Raw genomic sequence first — 22,336 nt, 5'->3', positions numbered from 1 at the left:
TTGTTTCATGCATATTTTATTACATTGCACGGTTTTCACGTGTTTTGTACCAGTGTGTAGGTATATATTCGATGTTTTACTATTGATTCTCACTCGAGGCAGTATTTGACAGCTTTTATAACACGTTCTTTAGAGTTATAGTTATTCCCTCTTCCCGCCCTCCCAGTTTCTAAGAAAGGATGCTATTTAGTGGTTTTCTTTTTGTCGAGACAGAGTATCGTTATAAATAGTTATGTTTTCATTTATCATTATTAATATAGTTTCAGTATTTTTCAGGTTTATCGTTGGACGAATATGCATACTGTATGGCTTTCCGAATTCAGCCATACAAGATACTATCCACAGGATCCAATGGAACTGTTGTATACCTGAAGAGATTTTAACACGATCCAAACTACATGCATTTATTTGTTGAAAGTTGTCAAATACAATGCCTAAATCCTATTCTGTTGTTTTGGTTTCTTTCTAGTAAGATTATAATATGGGATAAGTGAACAATTGTTTTACTCACGACACAGAGTGAGTAAATAGATATTCCCCATTTCCACGCTACCTTACTATAAATTTATACATGCGTTTCTCATAATTATTATATATAATATCAGTGTAAACTTCATCTGCTTTCCTATTGACATAAAAGCATATAAAACATAGAAGAAGCTTTTTGAAGCTGGAGTCATTGAAGTACTTTGATTTTCAATGTCAAATTATGTCCCTTGTTAAAGCTCTCCTTAAAGAAGGTTTTCAATTCCCAATGGAGAAACCGATAAACAAAAATGAAAGGTCCAAAATATAGTTAAATACATATTTGTTGGACATTTTTAACCAAAAGTATGCAATATTTCATAGCTTTTAAGTCAGGTAAACTTTGTTTATTGATATCTTGAATGTTCACTGTGATTCATGGCTAAAAAATTCTAGTTTACTGAAGTCATGCAAATCCTCAAAAACAGTATGTTATGAATAACAAGACTTTATCGGATACTCAAGAAGAATGTGATCTAGGAGTTATTTTTGAAAAAGATCTTAAATTTAGCAAACATATTTCTACAAAGATTAATAAGGCGAATAGTATTTTAGGCCTTATTAACCGGTCTTTTGAATTTTTAGATGAATACACCTTTGTGAAATTGTATACAGCTTTGATTCGTCCTCATGTTGAATTTGCAAATGTTGTGTCGAATCCATATTTAATAAAAGAAATATCAAGTCTAGAAAAACTTCAGCAAAGAGCAACAAAACTAGTTTCATCATTAAAAGATCTGACATACATGTATATTGACCGTCTTAAAAAGCTTAAACTGCCAAGTCTAATACACCGTAGATTAAGAGGGTACATGATTCAGACGTTCAAAATAGTTAAAGGCTAAGATGACTGTAGTTTTGAAAATTTGTTTAGTTGTTCGGCATCAACAAGGGGACATACTTTAAAACTAGAAATGCCTCGTAGTAGAACAACTCATTGCCTACATCAGTTTTCAAGACGTGTAATATAAACATGGAATAATTTGCAAAAAAAATGTGGTAGACTCAAAAGTGTTTATGAATTTAAAATAAAGCTAGACCAACACTGGACCGGAGACACTCCATATAAAGTTTAAAATGTTTATTGAAAAATTATGCTGTTTTAATTGCAGGGCTCATCCTGGGGGGAAATTTTAGGGAGAAGTGACTTCCTCGCGAAAATTAGGGAGAATGGAAACAACCCAATGTGTATGCATTAACATGCATGGCTATACATCCTTTAATTGTAATATAAACACAATTAACATCACATATAATATTTCTCCAGTGTATTAATTAATAGTAGATTAATTAATAGTAGTATTAATTAATAGTAGATTAATTAATAGTAGATCTGGCAATGGCATCTAAATGTTTTTGAGCTGCAAATATGAATAAAAAAAAATTATTTCTGATATCTAGTGTTCATATATTTTCATGTAGATTTGTTGATAATAATGTGTAAGAAAAGATATGATGATAAAATCAATTTTATATTTTTTACTTTCCTCACTGAAGTCACATTGGATATTGATTAATAATATCTGTTCTATTCTGTTCTGGTAACAGAAATTTCTTTCAAATTCCTAACTGTTGTAATGTCACAGTTATATGCATATAATTATGCTTATAAAACAATTTTCAAACATCAAAGAATATGTAAAATATGTACTGCAAACATTTGTGCACATTATATTTGATCACTAAAATTACATACATACATTTCTTATTGAAAAATTGACTGAGAAATTGTAGAAAATTAATTTCTAATTACCTCCCTTTATTTTCATGAAATGTTAAATTCGGTAATATCTTTATAAAAAATGCTTTTTAAAATTTACAATATTGATAAATCTTAATCTGAGCGTCATATTTACGACATTAAAACAAATATATACTGGGATCCTACATATTACCGGACAAAATATGATGTTTTTTTCGCTGTAACTTTTATTTAAAATAATAAAAAAGAATAAAATTTTACCCAAATAATTGTGGGTTCTAAATATACGTAAACATTCCTTTATCAAACATAAAATTTAACATTTGACCGTAGAAACGTGTCTTTAAAGTAGGGCATTAAAAGAGGAAAAAAATCGTGTAGACAACTCAATTTACCGGACATTGTGTTTCAAAATTTTTTTAAAGTCTTAAATTGAAATTAAGCAAGGAAACTACGACTATTTAATGGCAATGTTAAGATACTGGAAAAAAAACAGTATGTCACTAAAATAGACACAGCAGGCTCCATGCTTGTTACGAAGAGGCCAATATAGGGGTGTAATTGAAATAAACACTTTTAACTCAATTAACGTATTGATTCTTCATGATCCTTAAAAGTATGACACATTTTGATATTCAAATGGAATTCTGTTTTTTTTTCATACAGTTTCCTTTTGATCACCATGTAGCATGTTGCAAAAACCATAAAGTCTATTTTTTGTACATTTCATGTAGAGTTTTCTCCCATGGGCATAACCCGTTTCCTTATATGTTTTTAAATTTGCATTTCTTTGTAAAAGACAACAACAAGATATTGTTTGACCGAAATTTAAAATTACTTTTTATCCATAAAATATGTAACGATTGTCTCCTGAGTTAACTTTGAGAAGAATTAAAAGTAAAATCTATCTAAAATAATTTAAATAACCCATTAAGGGGCCTCAATATTCGGGAATGCGAAGAACACATTATTCCCCCGCATGACCAGGTCATGGAATAACTAGTAAACTAAAGGGTATATTAGTAAATAAAAAACTGAATCAACAATATTTGCCTGAGAGTGGTTTTGTTGTTATTTACTTTGCAGTAGAAAGTGTGTGTACGATTCAGACCGGATGAATTTTTAATTGAAGCAAAAAATAAAGCCTTATTTGACTAGAATAGATTTTGTCCGGTAAACTGATTGTCCGGTAAACATGTAGGATCCCAGTATATTGAAACAAAAAGAACACTTCTTTCCTGACAAATTGTTGTTATATACGTTACATGATATACGACCAATATGTAGTGTAGCCGGGATGTCGTGCCCACGTGCGTAAACTGTGTCAAATTTGGCATTTAATGCCAAACACCCCCACTGTCTACAACATACCAATCGCAAGATTTTTGCAAATTGGCTTTCTTAAATTTTCGCGTAGGTGTAACTATCAGAATCAGTAACTTTCTTAAGTTGCTCGGTTTCGGCATTTCGCCTTGTAGCCATGACGTGAGCGACATAACAATTTTACAGTAAAAATTGATGTTAACAGACTGAAATCATTCAAAACTATGATTAAGTTTTTAATCCGGTCGCTGATCATTAATGAAATTGATTATTTTTAATTGACTAACAGTTTTGTGATAGCCGTGAAAAATCCATTGCACATCGCCTTTACTCGGGTTAAAAACCCGCCATCGAAGTGCATCGCGTATATCAATTAGGGAATATTGCACGTGTTTAGATAATCGGGGGAAAAAACAATCTATAATTATCGCCAAATCCCGTATTAAACTCGCAAAACTATCACACAATTATACCGTTTCGGGCCAATGCTCTCATTATTTACTGTTTAGAGTAGGCGGTCTATCGCTTTGCTTACAGGTAGAAGGGTAGTATAAAGCGACGCTCTGATTGGATAATCATAATTAGCGGTCGTCATATGGGCGGATACAATCTCTGCTCTTTACATCGCTAAGTAATTACTATTTGGGAATTAAGATTTTATCGGCGATGTTGACTTCTCTTTGATCAATCGGGAGAGCGAAATTGGAATATACACGGCGAAGTTTTCGCCTGAATCGCCCTTCCGGATGAGCCCAATTATTGTATAGCAGAGTGAACAGAAGTAGATAAAAGTATATATAATTAAACATAGAAGTGGTGAGAGCAATAAGAAGAAGTACTGAAAGATTGTCAAAAGAAGAGGGGCTTAAAAAGGGCTTGGCCCTTCCATCAGAGCCCAGATTCATCCTACAGGTATCCTACAGGTAAACCTGGGTTATGTCCCAGCTGAAACAGTACAACAGTCCTATAAATAAATTTATCAGACTATGAGAATCATGCTTTAATGTGGAATTTGTTGAAGTTTTTCTAGACTTGATATGTCTTTTATTAAATATGGATTCCACACAACATTTGCAAATTCAACATAAGGACGAATCAAAGCTGTACAATTTCACAAAGGTGTATTCATCTTAAAGTTAAAGGAATAAGAATGGATGGATTGATGTCTGTCTAATATAAATATTCATCATTTAAAAAGAGGAACCATGACAGTTTTCCTATTGACATCAACCCTATAAGAGAGAAATTCGTGTTTAAAGACACTATTTTTTACTTGAGAAATAAGTTCATGGGCGCCGCCATTTTGGCGTTCTGTCATTCTCGCGAGACAGACGAGACCGAGATTGTGACGTGTTATACCCACTTCCGGTATAGGTGTACACGCTGGTACAACTGAAATATATCTTGATGAAGAACTTATTAATTTTATTGCGTACATTATATATTATTTATGAAAACATCATATGGAACTGAATTGCTTTAATTAATTAATTGAAGACGCCGGGACATTAATTATCATTTGTTCGATATTCAAGCTTGCTGATGATCCCACCACATGATTTAAGCAATGACTGCTTAATTTTCAAAGATAAACCATAAATTTACTTTTATGCGATTTTCCGCCATTGACGCTAAAAATGAGAAAGGCGCAGGAAATCGGCAGCCAGACTTATATCGTATGAAAACAAAACTGTCCGTAAAGTTATTTAGGCACCCAGTCAAAACTGGTACCAACAGCAACAGGTTGCCCATTCCCCTATAATTACGCATATTCTCGGGTTTATCCAGTTCCCTAAAGCTTTTTTCCACGTTATCTACTTACCAAATTCCTTTCCCCGACAGATACGCATTTTTACTACCGTAAATTTAATCCAATAAAACAAAAAATCTTAAATCTACTTAATATTTAAAATGATTATTGGTAACTGAAAAAAATGTGTTGCTATTTTATGACGTGCTGTAATTTACTACAGTATAATTTGACAGGTGTGGAACCGAATTCCCCCTAAGGTCATTCAGTTCACTGATGAAGCGTAAAAAAATAGATGTCTATTTCGTCATTAGAATATTTGACAAGGGTGATTAACCAATCAGGGCAACATTGTGCATGATCAAAGGAGCAATAAAAATCGTCAGTACACAGTGTGACAGGAGCATTTGGTGCAAATAAGGAACAATTAAAATGGACAATGCGCAGTATTAGACATAAGTAGTAAGAACCAGCAATTGTGTGAATAAATTATCATTTTTATTATGCAAATTAGATTTTTGAGCAGCCAATAAAAATGATTTGCCTGCAGTTAATATTAGGCTACGATTACGATGCGCAGCATCATACGTTGACAGACATGTTAACAATTTACTTTTCAAAAGAGTTGCTTATATTTTTGAAATGTGTACATCAATTATAACATATGTTCACACCTTTAAATTTGAAAGTCAGAATCAAACTGCAAAAAATTAATTATATGTACTATTAAGAACACGTTTTAGTAGGGTTTTTATAATGGAAGTGGCTAGCGTACGGGCCCGTACGGCTAGCCAAAAGTTTTAGCCGTACGTGAGTCACGTACAACTAGCAAGGACACGCTGTATTGGCTAGCCGTACGGCACTTTTCAAAATTTTATGGAAGTCGAAAATGCATATGTTATTTTATGACTTTAAGCCAGGATTTTAACCAAGAAACAGCATTAATTGTCTTTGGATGTTAACTTTTTAGAGATTAATCGCCTTGATCGCTATATATATCGATCTTTGTCATCGCAAGATGTCGAGAAAAAATAGCCTTTGCTTGCATTTACACCAATTGAAATAGTTTACAAATTTTTGATAATAATCCTTTTTTGTTTCATTAAGTTTAATTTTCGACACCTTTTATATGAAAAAAAAACAACAAACACTGAAAATGATTGTTGTTAGGCTCTTGATAATTGCGACAATTACCGACGGTACTGTATCAAGGAAAGTTTGCATGTTCCGTGAAAGGCATTCTAAAATTCTATTGTCAGTCCCTGGATAGGTTTTAATTAAGGCTAATTAATTGATTGACTGTGCTTTTATGTTCGATATTTATCTACTGTTTTAAAAATTATGTAATTATTTTTGTATTTCACCGTTTTTTTTTTTTCATTCAATGTTCTTTTTATTTATTTATTCCACTCCGATAATTTTTTATTCGATCCATGTGCTTAAAATTAACAAAAATGATTTAATAATTCCTACAAATAAAACAACAAATGATAAGCATGAAAATCAACAATTTTATAACGTTCGACTTACATATAATTTTGAAAATTGCCGTACGGCTAGACCTGTGCGTCCTGGCTAGTCGTTCGTGACTCACGTATGGCTAGAACTTTTGGCTAGCCGTACGTTTCTTTATCTTTTATTATTTTTTTTTTTTTTATTGTTACGTATTTTGAACCATAAAAAATCTCCTCTACACCTCCTGTGAAAATTAAATTGTCTGATCAATACTTTATTATATTAATAATTCCTTACGATTCAACTAGATTTATCATGAATCTAAAGATGTGGGGAAATGACATCACGCGCACCTGTTTTTATACGGCCAATACACAAACATGGCCGCGCTTACCGATTTGTAGAAATCGGTGATTTAACGATTTAAATTTTGTTATCATTCGTTTAATATTATTATTTGGCGGCAGAAAATTTGCAGACTTATTATTTATAGTATTCTTTTTCTGAAATCAATTTTTTATTCTAACCTTGTCTTTCCCTTTAAAACTCAAAGGACCTGTTAATAAGACCTAAAATACTATTTGCCTTGTTAATCTTTGTAGAAATATGTTTGCTAAATTTAAGATCTTTTTCAAACATAACTCCTAGATCACATTCTTCTTGAGTATCCAATAAAGTCTTGTTATTCATTACATACTGTTTTTGTGGATTTGCATGACCATAAGGCATTTATAATGCATCACCTTACATTTATCAACATTAAAGTTCATTTCCCATTTTTCTTCTACTTTCAAGTTCCTTTTTCAGTTTAATGCTCTTCAATCTCTCTTCCTTCGTTTGGTCTGGCGTTAAAAACACCTTAAGTACTCCACCCATGCGCATATTCATGATTCCTCTTCTCCCTTAAATATCTTGTTCCACTTAGAAGTTTGTGTTTATCATCTACAGATTCAATGTGAACTTTACTTTTTAACGGTACGTTGCCTTGGCACCAGGTTTTTCCAATCTCACAAAGCTATCAATTTTCACATTTGAACACTGAGCAATTCTAAATATATCCCTAAGACTTTGTTCATCAATTTCCTTTTTTCCAGATTCAGGCACATTATGAACTATAATATATTACATTTCCTTTGTTCTCTTTCCTTGAACTCAACTATAGCATTTTCTACCTTTAATTCAACAATTTTCTCAATATCATCTTTCAAAGCATTAACTTTCTTCTCACAATCAAGTAATTTGATATTTTGTTTACTAAGGGTTGATTCAAATTCAGTTAGTCTTGGTATAACCCGTGTGCAGCCATCACAATTGAAAGGCAAATTTTTTACAGGTTCATGTCTTAACGCCTCATACAATTTATTGGAAATGTGGCTACATTCCAGACAGAACCAAAAGTTACATATTTGACAATTCATTGATTTGTGCGATTTCTTAAATATGGCTTCACACTGCGCACAGCTTTTACTGTTTGGTGATTGGGATACCATTTCACACTAGAAACCTCTTAATATGATAAACAAACGTTTTATCAGTCAAAAACACATGGATCTTTTACACCAAATTCACCACCAGAAAGGATTTAACAAGATAAAAATTATGCTTTCTCTCTCTAGATTTTCCCTCCATCTTAACCGGAACCGGAAGTTTTCCCCACTGACAATTCACCCCAAAACTACCCCCCCCCCCATTTTGTGACCCTTTGCCTCACTTTAGGGACAATCCACCACAGCTTAGTGATTATTCGCGCCATTTTATTATAATCATTTTTTATTCATTTTAATTGAAAAACATATATATTATCATTTGGGATAATTTCTTATTTTTATTATTTTGATCATAACATTTGCTTTGAAGAAAGATATTAAGTACGAAAAATATTTAGTAATCTCATTTGTATATTTTTATTAACTTTCAGAGAAAAGATTATAAATTAGATTGATGTTGGCAACCCAACAGTTAAAATGTCAAATTTCGTTCTTACAGATAGATTACAAAGAACATTTTACTTTACAAGTAATTCAAATATACCAAAAACATACATTTTAATCTTATTATTTCTTACTTTCAGTAATTTAAATTATGTCTTAAATGATTATTAGGAAGTGAGGCGAATCTTCACTAAAGTGGGGCAAGTCATTATGGGGGGGACAGTCAGTTGGGCAAATCAATATCAATTCCAAATAATATATGAGGTGATTAGCCCAATGTTCAGATGAAAATCCTAATAGATATCATATCTGTTATGATAAACAACAAAATATAACAATAATTGATAACTTTCTTATGAAAGTAAATTCTTTTATTCATTAGTATTCTATGCTCTTGAAATTTATGGTTTCATTGTAAACTAGCATGACGTTCTACAGTGTTTGCACTAAAAATAGAACTAGGCCATCTATTTGGACTTTGTGTTTATAAAAAAAGTGTTTGTATAATTTCTCAAATGTAAACAGAATACAAAAACACAAAATTTTATGAACATTTCTTTAAATTTGTTTAATTTATACATTGTAGCCTAAATTTACCTATACATAATACTGTGCCCGTTTAAAGCAGCCAAAATGCAGACATTCTATCGGCTAAACTTACTCCCCTTTTGTCTGCTGCTAAAGGGTCATGTGACCATGCAAGAATTTTAAAGAACCTTAAAATTGTAGATGATAGAATAATAAAATGAAAGTTAAATGATTTTCAGTTTTATAGTTTTATTTAGAAAGATATTCTGTGAATCATTATATTTGTGCCAAGCATTGGTCAAAGCTGAGTGTTGATTAGACCACTATATATAAAGCTCTTTCAGTATATTTCATTGTCTATAATAATAATAATAATGAACTATTAATAATTATTAAACCTGCTGTTCTACATCTTTTGTTTTTGTCACTTTCTGGAATCATGATGTTGTTAAATGCAGATAGCCATTTGGTTAAAATATGTAATTATTAGTATGAAATATGTAATGATAGCAAACAAAAATCAATAGAAATGTATCATTTTCATGTTCCTATATTATACATATATTATATGTATATTTAATTTAAAAAAAAAAAAGTTGAATGAGGTCTAAGAGATTTTAGTATGAACATTTATATGATGAATAATAAGATTTTGTTCAAGAAACTATTTAAAAGCTGCTAAATAAAATCTATGTCATATCTGATAATATCAGATCATTTATCTTGAACTTGCCATTAAAATCCATACATTCTAATTGTTCATTGTTGTATTCTCATATGATACTAAATAGTAATAATGGAAGATCTGTTATATCCTGAATTATTAATATAGTATAATACTATATTATAACAGATCTTCCATTATTGACCTATACACCTTTACTGTAAATACTGTGTACATAAAATTTTCAAGCAATTGTTGCATTTTTGTTGTTGTTCGAATTGACTTAATGCTGAATATACTGAATACATGTAAATGTAAGTTGAACTTGAAGAAAGGCTTTGAAAATAGTTTCTTAGCAACCATACTTGAGAAATATAAAAAATATTTTCAAAACTGTTACAATAAATGTTACTTTTCATAAATATTCTTAAAAAGTAGACTGAATCAAACACTGGTGCTACTTTAAAGTCATTTAAAGTTGATAATACTAATTTAAGTAAGATACATATATACTTAAGTGATAAAATGCCCATACATGTATGCATTACAAACACAAGTTGTCTCATTAACCATAATTCTATGGTGGCACTGAATACCAAGAGCCTATAATCCAAAGGAAACTTTTTCTAGGACAATTCAGAAGGAATCTATAACTTAAGCACTCTATATTTATGACAATACCATGAAGCTTTGGAGGACAGCATGTGCCATGTTATAGTGACTGTGTTTTAAATGCATAGAAAGAGGTCAAGAATTATGTATGTGATTAAATATTGATAAAAGGAATATGTTTTATCTAATGCATATTTTCTCCTAACATTTACAGGAAAGTAATACAGAATGTCATCATTGTCTGGTGAAATAGATGATGAGTCGGTGTGCTCACCTACATTGTTCACCCCACCTCCGGTCGCACCTCTACCACCTCCACCACCATTCTCAAGGAGTGCGGTTCATTCTAACTCTAATGGTATACCAACAGATGTTTCATTTTCCAGTTTTAACAATGATCCAGAGAGTGATGGTCAAAGGGCATATAGATATGCTTGTAGTGCAATTCCGTAAGTCATTTACCTGTTTTTCTATACATATAGTACACCATAATTATGGGAAATAAAAGTAATTTTTGTCATAATAACAGTTTTTCATCATATAAATTAACCTGAATTTAAATAATTATGATGTTGATTTCAGACCAAGTACCTGAAACCTATTTTGTAAAAGTCAGTATACATAAAACAATTACTTGTATAAGAATATTTGTCATGAGCATGTAATATTTCAAGCACTTAGGGCTTGCATGACAAGCCTTTACCACAACTGCCCAACTACCATTGGGCTTATCTGTGCAGAATAACAGGACACTAACCTGTCTGTTAACCCGTATTTTATTTGTGACATCTCAGAACTTGATTTCATATACATACTTTATGTAGTTCAAACTTCAAACGTGGTTATACTGTTTTGAATATCTAAAGCAAAACTTCAGAAGTGGATCTATTTAAACAATATACAAAATGTATTTATGTTGTATTTTTGCAGAGATAGTTTAGAAAACTATGTATGTGTTTCATACCAAAGAAAAGTCGAGCCAGTGATACAGTCAGGTCCACAGTAAGTCATTTTGAATTACTATAGAATAATAGCATTGTTTTATAAATAAGTATATATATGATTTATTGTTTATATAAGCAATATTGACCTGAAACATTTGAATATTAAATGACCTTTTGTAAGTAATTATTGGATTCCAAAGTAAATCATAGAGATTTTAATGTATGGTACAATATACATGTACATGTATATGTAAACATCAAATTGTCTTGCTAGCTTTAGTTGAAAGGTGTTAGTCTTTCAGTTTCAAATTGAATGTTGTAGGTTCAAATATTGATGAAACATGATTTTCTTTGACTTATTTTTGATACCATGTGTATTTGAGGAACTTGACCACTGTAGGTTTTTATGCCCCCACAAAGTGGGGGGCATATAGCGTTGCACTTGTCCGTCCGGCCGTACATCCCGAAATGTTGTGAACGCAACTCCTCTTAAACCGGATGGCAGATTTTGCTTAAACTTCCAGGGATGAACAACCTTAATGTGTAGATGGCAGTAAAGGAATGAATTTTTGCTGCGACCAAATTTAACACAATTATGGCCCTTTGTTGATTTTTTCACTTTATACCATATAGAAATTTTGTGAATGCAACTCCTCTTAAACCGGATGGCGGATTTTGCTTAAACTTCCAGGGATGAACAACCTTAATGTGTAGATGGAAGTAAAGGAAAGAATTTTTGCTGCGACCAAATTTAACAGATTTATGGCCCTTTGTTGATTTTTCACAATATACCATATATATGTTGTCAGTGGGGGCATCCATGTCCTTTGGACACAGTTCTAGTTTTTATTACTAATCACTCCTTGTATGACTTATGACTTTACATAACTATTGAAAATTGTTTGTTGACAAATCAAATTTGAAGCTACACATATGCAGTTTTATCCTACTGATCACTAAGAGTTTTAGCCATGATCAAGGATTGAAGTACATGTATGGAGAACTATATTACCCGATAGCATTAAAAACCAATGTGTTAATCATAATAAATTACAGAAACTAACCCAAAACTTCCTGAAAATTAATCAATATCAGGTCAATATTGCCAAATAATACTCTATATTGTCGGAAATACATGTTGTTTTGAAATGAGATTTTAATCATAAGTGATACAGCTATTATAAAAATCCAGGATATGGTCACCATTTGTGATAACTTGAAAATAATACTTTCTATCTTATGATATTTATATGTAGTTTTCTATCAGTTAATAGTCCTATATGTATCTTAGTTAGAATAATGAAATTTAACATTTGTAAAAAAAGATTATAATATCATAATATTACTAAATTTGTTACAACAGGTGTGGTCTGGTTGCCTTAGCTATGGCAAATTCCATATTAAATAAAGATGTAACATTGGAACAATTGTCAGAGGCCAGTCAAAGTCAGGGATTCTCCAAACAAGGAGAAATATTCTCATGTAAGTTGTTTATGTTTTGTTATCGTTTTTTAGCTCACCTGTCACAAATTGATGGTGAGCTTTTGTGATCGCTTTTCGTCTGGCGTCCAGCCATAAACTTTTACTTAAAATGACATATTCTCATAAACCTCTAAGCTAATTTCATCCAAACTTCACAGGAATGTTTCTTTGGTGGTCACCTTTAAAAATTGTTCAAAGAATTTAATTCCATGCAACACTTGCCATGGCATCCAAAAGAAAACACTTAAAATATCTTCTTTTAAGAAACTCAATGAGCTAGAGCTTAGATATTTGGCATGAAACATCTTCTTATGAGTGTCTACCAAGTTTTGTTATCCCCCGCCGATGGAATCGGGAGGGGGATATAGTTTTGGCGTTGTCCGTCCGTCCATCCGTCCGTCCGAATTTCGTTTCCGGAGTAGTTCTTTGCAACTACTGGCTGGAATTCAACGAAACTTTATGGGAATCATCAATATCAAGAGGAGATGCGCATATCGTCGGCTTGTTCCGGTCAGATCCTTTAACTAAGAGTTATGGCCCTTGATAAGTTATGTAGTATGCATATAGAGTAAAAATTGTTTCCGGAGTAGTTCTCTGCAACTAGTGGCTGGAATTCAACGAAACTTTATGGGAATCATCAATATCAAGAGGAGATGCGCATGTCGTCGGCTTGTTCCGGTCAGTCACTTTAACTCAGAGTTATGGCCCTTGATTAGTTATGTAGTATGCATATAGAGTAAAAATCGTCACACTACTTCTCTGCAACTACTGGCTGGAATTCAACGACAATTTATGGGAACCTTCAATACCAAGAGGAGATGCGCATATCGTCGGCTTGTTCCGGTCAGACACTTTAACTCAAAGTTATGGCCCTTGATTAGTTATGCAGTATCCATATAGAAAAATATTTGTTTCCTCGCTACTTTTCTGCTACTACTGGCTGGAATTCAATGAAACTTTATGGGATACTAAGAGGAGATGTGCATATAGTCACCTTGTTCCAGTCAGATACTTATAACTCAGATTTATGGCCCTTGATTAGTTATATAGTATGCATACATCTCATTGGCATTTCCAGATTTTACTATTTAACACAAAGTTATGGCTCTGTTATTGCCCTGAATATTTATCAAGTTCAAAGAATATAACTGTTTATGCCATGATTAATATATAAATAAAGCCTTATGTCTTCAGTTGTTGATATAAATTCAACGAATTTGCTTGTTCAAATAAAAGCCCTTGGGTCAAAATTGGCCCCGCCCTAGGGGGTCATTGAATTTCCTTATATGTATATAGTAAAAACCATAAAAAAAGCATCTTCTTTTCAAAAACTTAAATAGCTAGAGCTTAGATATTAAACATGAAACATCTTCTAGTGAATGTCTACCAAGTTTGTTTAAATAACAGCCCTGGGGTCAAAATTAGCCCGGCCAAGGGGGGCAAGTCCCCCAGGAAAAGCAGGGACTTTGCTTTTGGGTTTTTAAACCTCCTGGCAAAGCCCCCGCTCTGCAGAGATATTAAGATGATAAAATTTGGGCTAAAAAGCCCAACACTGCAACTTGGACATATCCGTGGCCATTTTGTGCTGAAACAGAACACTAACCTGGCAGTGTAGGGACATTGCCTGACAATGACCAACCCAGTTACCTGATTTACTTATTATGAAAAGAGAAAATTTGCTCTATTGGGTTTGATCAATTGATATAACTTATTTTTCATGACAAGTAACATAAATTTTCTAATGTTGTTCATTCTCTTCTGATATTTTAAACTTTTTTAGCTCACTATTTTGGGGGCGTCCGTGGCCAAGTGGTTAAGGTCGTTGACTTCAAACCACTTGCCCCTCACTGCTGTGGGTTCGAATCCTGACAGGGACTTTGGATTCTTTGATGTGAGAAAGCTATCCAGCTAGCTTACGGAATGTCTGTGGTTCTACTCAGGTGCCCGTTCTTGGTAATGGTCATTTGCCTCTCACCACTTATTCAGAAATCATATGAGCCGCGCCATGACAAAACCAACATAGTGCGTTTGGGACCAGCATGGATCCAGACCAGCCAGCGCATCCGCACAGTCTGATCAGGACAAACTCTATAACAAGTAGAGAAACTGATAGCAAACAGCATGGATCCTGATCAGACTTATCGGATGCGCAGACTGGTCTGGATCCATGCTGGTCGCAAAGGCACTATGTTGGTTTTGCTGTGACGCGGCTCATGTGTTATTTGTAATCAGTCACTTGGAGTGAAATTGGTAATTACTGGTTAAGTTTTCAGGAAAGCTTTTAGGTGGACTATTTGTGGGGATATGACCAAAAATGTGTTGAAAATGATATAAAAACAGCTAAACAATTTCACATAAATCGGGATAAAGTACTGTTAATGATAATACCATAGAAAAATGTACTAGTATCACTACTGACTACTGTGCCTACATGTGAAATGAATTTCATCTATTATGATCGTTCAAAACGTAAATCAGAAATTTTTCCTGTTACTGTAAACATAATTCTAATAATATGATGATAACTATATTTCAGCATTAAATTTAGAAAAGCTAGCATCAGATGCCTATGGATGTAAATCAAGTGTTTTAGATATCAGGGATGTAGGTGGCAAGTGGGAGTTCCTAAACTGTCTTGCTCGAGGAGATATTCTCATTGTTCCTTATGATCCGGATAAAAATTTTGTGCCAGTTCTAAAAAAGGGCCATAAGGCTCATTGGGCTCTAGTCACAGGTATGTTAATTCATGTTAGTATTTTTTATTTCAGGGATATTTTACAATGAAAATGAGCAGTGAGCTTGATTTTGGCAAATTCCTTTTTCTTTTTTGTGGTAACTGTTACCCAGGCAGCCAGTGCAGACCAAGATCAGCCGGTGATCCTTGCCATCTGATCATAGTCAACACTATTGACTATTCAGTTTATACTTATTTTGTAATTTTCCCTAAAATAATATGACAATCAGACATATTGATTTATTCTTAAAATAGCATGTAAACATAACATGTTTATTATGCCATATCTATATGTATGATAATTACACATTATTTTCAATGGCTCACTATTCAATAATTGTATAATATAACACCTTAAGATAATATATTCCTGTCATGTTTCTTTTATTGTATGTTCTGTATATTCACTGTTCCATCAATTATGATCAGTGTCATCTTAGCCTAATTACACATTGAGTCCAATGATCCAAGCATAAAATGTTTCTTCTTCTGATGTTAAACATAATATCCATGTGTAGTCTTAATGCTGATGTATTGTTTTGATAATCTATACATGTATACTATGTAACTAATGCAGCAGCATGGAAAGTTGAGAAAATTGTCACATGTCGTTCACCTACAACCCGCCACCCATCAAGCCCCAGTTCCATCTCATGATCATCATCTGGGATATCCAAGTCAACAAAATGCTGGGATATTGACTGATTAATTTTGAATGTATCATATTCGTATATACAGTCTGACTCTTGTACCATTTGAAAATAGTTATAAGCATCTTTGAAAAGTGGTAAGATAGAAAATATATGTAAATAAAATTTTCCACAATCTGAGAAGGAAGGAGGTTCTTCAAGGTGGAGTATTTTTTCAATCACTTGTAAGAAGCACAAATCAATATCGTCATAGTTATTTTTGCATTCATAGTGATGATATATCATCATAACTTTTATGAAGTAAGAGGGAAAGTCTAAATGATATCCACTCTTAGTTTTGAAATCATCACTTTTGTCATCACCATGCCCATTTACGATATATTTAAGAATCCTGTATATTTTTACATGATTTGCTGACAAAATATTTTTCACAAAATGAACTTCAGTTTCTGTGAAAGAGAAACTCCAATCTACAATGTCTATATGTGTATATGTTACACTTTTTGTTTTTAATACATGCTTAAGAAATGGTTTGAGATCAATCCATTCAGGATTACATGGTACTATCTTTATTGCTGGAACAAGGTCTACATGTATAATGGTTTCACTCCCACCCTCATTTGTGTAAAGAAACTGTAATTTTGTAGCAGGACCATGTTGCTTCAATACTTGATCAAATCTCAGATTTCTTCTACATTTGTGGTGATTTTTAGGTCTTTCATTGTGCTGTAAAACTTGCGCATATTTTTGTGTTAAATGTCTGAAAATGTCCAGAAAATTGTATGTTAGTGTCTTTGACGGAATTGTCTTCAAACAGTATAGATAAATTATAAAGTCAAACTCATTGGGATATTTATTTTTTGTTTCTTCATAGAAACTTCCCACTTTTACTATAGAACTTCTCACAAAAGGAATATTTCCATATAAAAGCTTATCAACATCTCTGTCCATTTTAATAGGGAAATAAACCTCTTTTAATGAATAAACATCTTGCTGTGGACCATGATCCAAACAAAATTTCTCCTCATGTAAAATGTCGACAATCTTTTGAACACAAAACTCTATCCCATTCTGTATAAATTCTACTTCCTCTTCATCTATTGTAAAAACACATTCATTTTTGAAAACATCATTTAAGAACAGTTTAAGGTTGTTTCTACAGTTCTTTGACAAGATATTTCCCATTGTAAAAATTAAAACTTCTTATTAACACTGAAATGAATAAAGGTAAAAAAGTATCCTCTCTCAAATTTCATCACATGAAGTCCTGTTCAATAAAGCTAAAAGCTTAAAGATTTTTAATGGAAATCTATACAGTATGGATTTTACTGTCCAAAGATTTACTAGTTAAAATGTAGAAAAATAATATTCTTTATGCTTTTTCTATTCAACAGAAGTCGTCATATTTATGGAATTTTCTAGATCCTGTTTGACTGCTCCAAGTTTGAACATCAACATTTTTTTTGTGAATTCTGCTATCCGCCAGTTAATGCCATTTGACTGCTTCACCAACATTTCACTTTCTGTGAAAATTATGATTTCTTAAATGACACTAGTTTTTACAAAAAATATTTTTGCTCTAATCCTTCAATTTTCTTCTCATACTGTCCTCAAAATATATCATTTTCCAATTGATGTACCTGTAAATTTCTTGTGTACATCATAGTTATTAAATTTAGTGTCCATGAAACTGAATGATTTTGAAGAAATTAAGCTTTTATCTTACTCAATATTAAAATGTACATGTAGACGTAACAAACTGTCCTATTTTATCTTGAAACTTGATAAATATTAAGATTTTTTATTGTGTTAACCATTGTGAGTTTATTAAAAAGCTGTGTCAATATTTATATATGACACATTATCCTGGCGTCACACCTTGGTTAAGTTTTTCGTACCACCCCACTTTATTTCAGAAGTATTACAAGTATGGCTTTGAAACTTACCATACTTGTTCACCATCATAACCTCCATCTACAGACAAGAGTACATAACTCTGTCAAGGTTTTTGACAGAATTATGGCCCTTTTTTGACTTAGAAAGTGTATTGAGCTTGGTTAAGTTTTTTGTACCACCTCACTTTATTTCAAAACCATTGGAGGTATTGCTTTGAAACTGACCATACTTGTTTACCATCACGACCTGCATCAACAGACAAGAGGACATAACTCTGTCAAGGTTTTTGACAGAATTATGCCCCTTTTTGACTTAGAAAATACATTGAATATGGGTAAAATCCACTTATTGCCTTAACCCTTTGAGATATTGCTTTGAAACTTTTAATGCTATTTCACATCATTACCCCCATCTGTACGCAAGAGAAGGTAACTCTGTCAAGGATTTGTTTTAAAAATTAAGGCCTTTTATCGACTTAGAATCTTGGTTAAGTTTTTAGTACCAGTCCACTTTTTGACTGAACTGTTTGAGATATTAATTTGAAAGTTGGAATACTTGTTTACAATCATGATTCCCAAACATGTCCAGGAGAAGGTAATTCTGTCAAAGATTTTATTTGAATTATGGCCCTTAACTGTCAATGTTTTGTATTATAGGCAAGCACTAAAAAACTTAAAAAATCTAAAAAAATTCATTCCTATCCACTTGTTCACTTTACCATAAATTATGTCATATAAACATTGCTGTAATATTCAAGGGTATCAAACAACTAGTTATTTTTCTCTTTTTGTACTTGAAATTAAAATCAGTAGTATATGCATATTTCACATTTTATCTCGCCTATTTGATTGGTGGACAAGTGACCAGCTACGGACAGAACACATAGGCTCAACTCAGTTTTTTTTTCTTTCTTACCAGCCCTCTTTTGACTTAAACATTTCAAACTTTGCTGCAGTGTTCAAGGGTATCACACAATTCAGTAAAATAATTCTTCACTAAATATCTTAATGCTCATGGCCATTGTTCACTTTAAAAATACAGAGATTCTTGTATTGCCTTTTACTGCCAAAACTTTTTTTATTGGCAAGCAATAAAAAAGTCGAGCGCGCTGTCTTACGGACAGCTCTTGTTGTTAATTATTTTATTTTTGTTAAGTTTAAACATTATTCAAGAAAGCCTAATTGTGCAAAAAGTTTGAAGCTTGGTTGAAACTTTTTGAACCACTATCCAGTTTTGTTTGCTCAGTAATTTAAAGCTTCTTTAATCAACACTCTTCATTTTTCATGGTAGATGAGCCCAATTGTACAGTTAGTCAATTTTTCAAAACCATTCAACAAACAGTGAAAACTTTTGATGTTTATTGACTTTATTCATTCAAGTGACATTTGACTTTAAGACTTTGGGAGACGTGTATAACATTTCTATGCAAACATCATCATGTTAGATTATTACAAATTTTTCTACCAAAAAAAAAAAAAGATTAAGAAAATTATGAAATGTTTAAAGCAAATTTTAACCTGCAAAATTTGTGTACCGGTAATGAACTTGCTTTGCTATAAATTATAAACAGACCTTTGTAAAAGATTTGTTTTAAGATTTTTATCATTAAGATAATAAAATTAAACAGCTTGAAGTATAATCTGATTGTTCTGCAAGGATATGCCAGCTTAAATGTAGCTTGATTCTGGTAGCAAAGTCATGACATTAATGTCAATAACACTGTGAAATGAACATGAACAAAAATATTGACATTTCCATTCTTTCTTTTTGCAGGTTTCTTTGCAGCAATGAATGACACATCAGTGCTAAACAAATTTAGAGATGATTCAATAAAGAAAGATCCAGAATTTTCTAATTTGTATCACTGCGATACAGCACCTTTACCTTCCACAACACATCGGGTTCTTCCGGCTGAGCCAAATGTCACTCCACGGGCATTGTCAGCAAACGTTCCAGCACGGCCTGGAGGTGCCATTCCTAACCGAGCTATTTCAGCGCGAACTCTTCCAGCGGAACCAGGTCATCCTCCAGCGGTAGAGAGTACAAAGTTAACCCATGATGTTGGCAATCTGTCTCATGATAAAGTGACTAAGGCAGGTGCTTGTAGAAACCCTCTAGAGGCCGCCTCCTATATACTGGTGTATGCCAAACAAGGGAAAAGTAAGCATACTGGAATTTGGAATGCAAAAACTCTTGTAGAAAGTTGTTGTAACTTGATAGAGATAGATCCAGGGCGGTTTGAGGATGGTGAAAGTTACATGTTCCCAGAGAAAGGAATTGAAGAGGAGCTGTGTGGGAAAGTGGTAGTACTGCATGTAAAGAAATGAAAATATCAGCATGAATACATTCAGGTCTATAACACTAGAGCTGCCTATTCTTTACAGCATTATATACAATGTAGCTATCAAATTGTGACATCTGTTGAAGTCAGTATATCACCTAAATCAGTAAATTTACTAGTAGCAGTGACATAAAATTGTGATGGTTTCAAAGCAGTACTAAGATAACTTTTTTCTCAGTGCTATTATTGTTTCCTAAAGCCCTCTGGTTAGGTTAATAAATTTTTTTAAAGGTTTAGAACGAATGTAGCAAGGCATTTAATGTGTTGGGCTTGATTTGTTACTCATTTAAGTTGCTTGTATTTAGAATTTGTACTGAAGTATCAAAATAAGAAGATTTTATTGAATACAAATTTAGCTTGAATATATTAATTTAGGACTATGTGATGTAGAAAAAACTATAGTTCAGACTTTCATGTTGAAATTAACTTAGCAAACTGAATTGAAGTTTTCAGAAAAGTTTGAATTTCTAATTACGGAATCAGTTCCAAATCTTCTAGAAATGTGGAGCATATTTTTAGAGTAAATTTTAAGAAAATATTAAAGGGTAGAAATACATTTGTTGTTTCATAATTAAGGCCGATCTGTTAATTTAATTAGTGTTTCTAGCTAGGTGCTGATGTGTACCAGATACAATGCAGTAGATTACAATATATCAACCATCTATAAGTAGCCATTTTAATAAGTAATAGATGTAGTTCCAATCTCAACAATCTAATATAATTGCTTACATTCATGGTAAAAGTCAAGAACAGTATAGCATGTATAAGACCTCTGTTTTCGAGCCTTAATTTCAATGTTATTTTTGCAATTATTTCTGATTTCAAGGAAATATTTGATTTATTTTATTCTTGATAAGTAAGTCATTATTGTCTAGGCAGAATACTTGTATGTATATTTTTGTGGTGGTAATTTGGTTGTATATACATTTACATTACATACAAAGTACAATAAAATGCTTTGACAGATTTGTCAGTAAGAAGTGACAATATAAAATAGGTAGATTTGTGACAAATAAATTGTTTGTTGGTTATTACCTTTGGGAAATGTAGGATTTATTATTGATTCGCTTTATTTATTTGTTCATTTACTTGATCTTAATTGCTTTTTTAAATAGACAAATTTTGAATCAATGATATTCTTTTTTTCTTCTATTTTTACAAATTGATTTTTTTTTGTGAAATTTGTTTGTCAGAACTAATCATGTAAATTTTGTCAGAACTAATTATGTAAATGTGCTCTCTTTTTTCTGTGTATTAATTTTTGTGACAATAACACATTGTAAATGGTTCAAAAAGTTGTGTGAAACTCACACTTAAAACAATGGTGCTTGGTAAATTATATTCATAAACATATTTATAATGATTAAAAAAAATGTTCAATATTTTTAGATATATGTAAATATGTTATGTGTGAAGATACAGAAGTTGTTTTCTATTTATGTTTTGTGCTATATATGTAATTTCAAGCTTTTACACAGTATTTTTGTGTGTTGATATTAAACAGAGGATGACTTGATACATTGTACAAGAATATTGGCTTTGAATTAAAGATTTGTTTTTTTTTATAGCAACAAGATTTTTTTTACAAAAGTTATATTTTTCAGCAAAGATGTTTGATTTCTTGCTCACAGAAACCCCACAAATATTTATATTTTTTAATATCTTAATTAATAGTTTTGCACCATAATTTTAGTGATACTTAAGGATCAGTATAAAACTACATATCAAATGTTTAATATTTCTTGGCAATCTGTGAGATGGCATGTTATCAGTTGATCTAAGATTTAAGTTACGCTCTT

At 32.1% G+C, this 22,336-nt stretch overlaps 1 protein-coding gene across 3 annotated transcripts; it reads left to right on the top strand.

Annotated features, from left to right (window-relative positions):
- The first annotated feature begins 727 nt into the window (after window positions 1-727).
- Window positions 728-22,120, top strand: LOC132719833 (actin maturation protease-like). Of its 3 annotated transcripts, none has more exons than XM_060703770.1 (6): window positions 728-831; window positions 10,705-10,939; window positions 11,421-11,492; window positions 12,798-12,916; window positions 15,453-15,650; window positions 19,970-22,120. In XM_060703770.1, the coding sequence occupies exons 2-6, from the start codon at window positions 10,719-10,721 to the stop codon at window positions 20,521-20,523; spliced, it is 1,164 nt and encodes a 387-aa protein (XP_060559753.1). In that variant the 5' UTR covers window positions 728-831; window positions 10,705-10,718; the 3' UTR covers window positions 20,524-22,120. The 3 variants fall into 3 exon arrangements, with proteins under 3 accessions (XP_060559753.1, XP_060559747.1, XP_060559761.1); XM_060703764.1 differs by having other exon boundaries at window positions 728-861; XM_060703778.1 differs by having other exon boundaries at window positions 742-783.
- Window positions 22,121-22,336: the final 216 nt, after the last annotated feature.

Source organism: Ruditapes philippinarum, unplaced genomic scaffold (genome assembly GCF_026571515.1).
Source record: "Ruditapes philippinarum isolate M1 unplaced genomic scaffold, ASM2657151v2 ctg821_1_1_1_1, whole genome shotgun sequence".
NCBI lineage: Eukaryota > Metazoa > Mollusca > Bivalvia > Venerida > Veneridae > Ruditapes > Ruditapes philippinarum.
The sequence above is the reverse complement of the archived record's forward strand: the minus strand, read 5'-3'. Positions and strand labels throughout refer to the sequence as shown.

Bases quoted from the DNA above. Each gene is read 5' to 3' on its own strand.
- LOC132719833 (XM_060703770.1), top strand. From the start codon at position 10,719: ATGTCATCATTGTCTGGTGAAATAGATGATGAGTCGGTGTGCTCACCT. The intron at 10,940-11,420 runs GTAAGTCATTTA...GTATTTTTGCAG, and splicing joins TATGCTTGTAGTGCAATTCC to AGATAGTTTAGAAAACTATG. The intron at 11,493-12,797 runs GTAAGTCATTTT...TTGTTACAACAG, and splicing joins GTGATACAGTCAGGTCCACA to GTGTGGTCTGGTTGCCTTAG.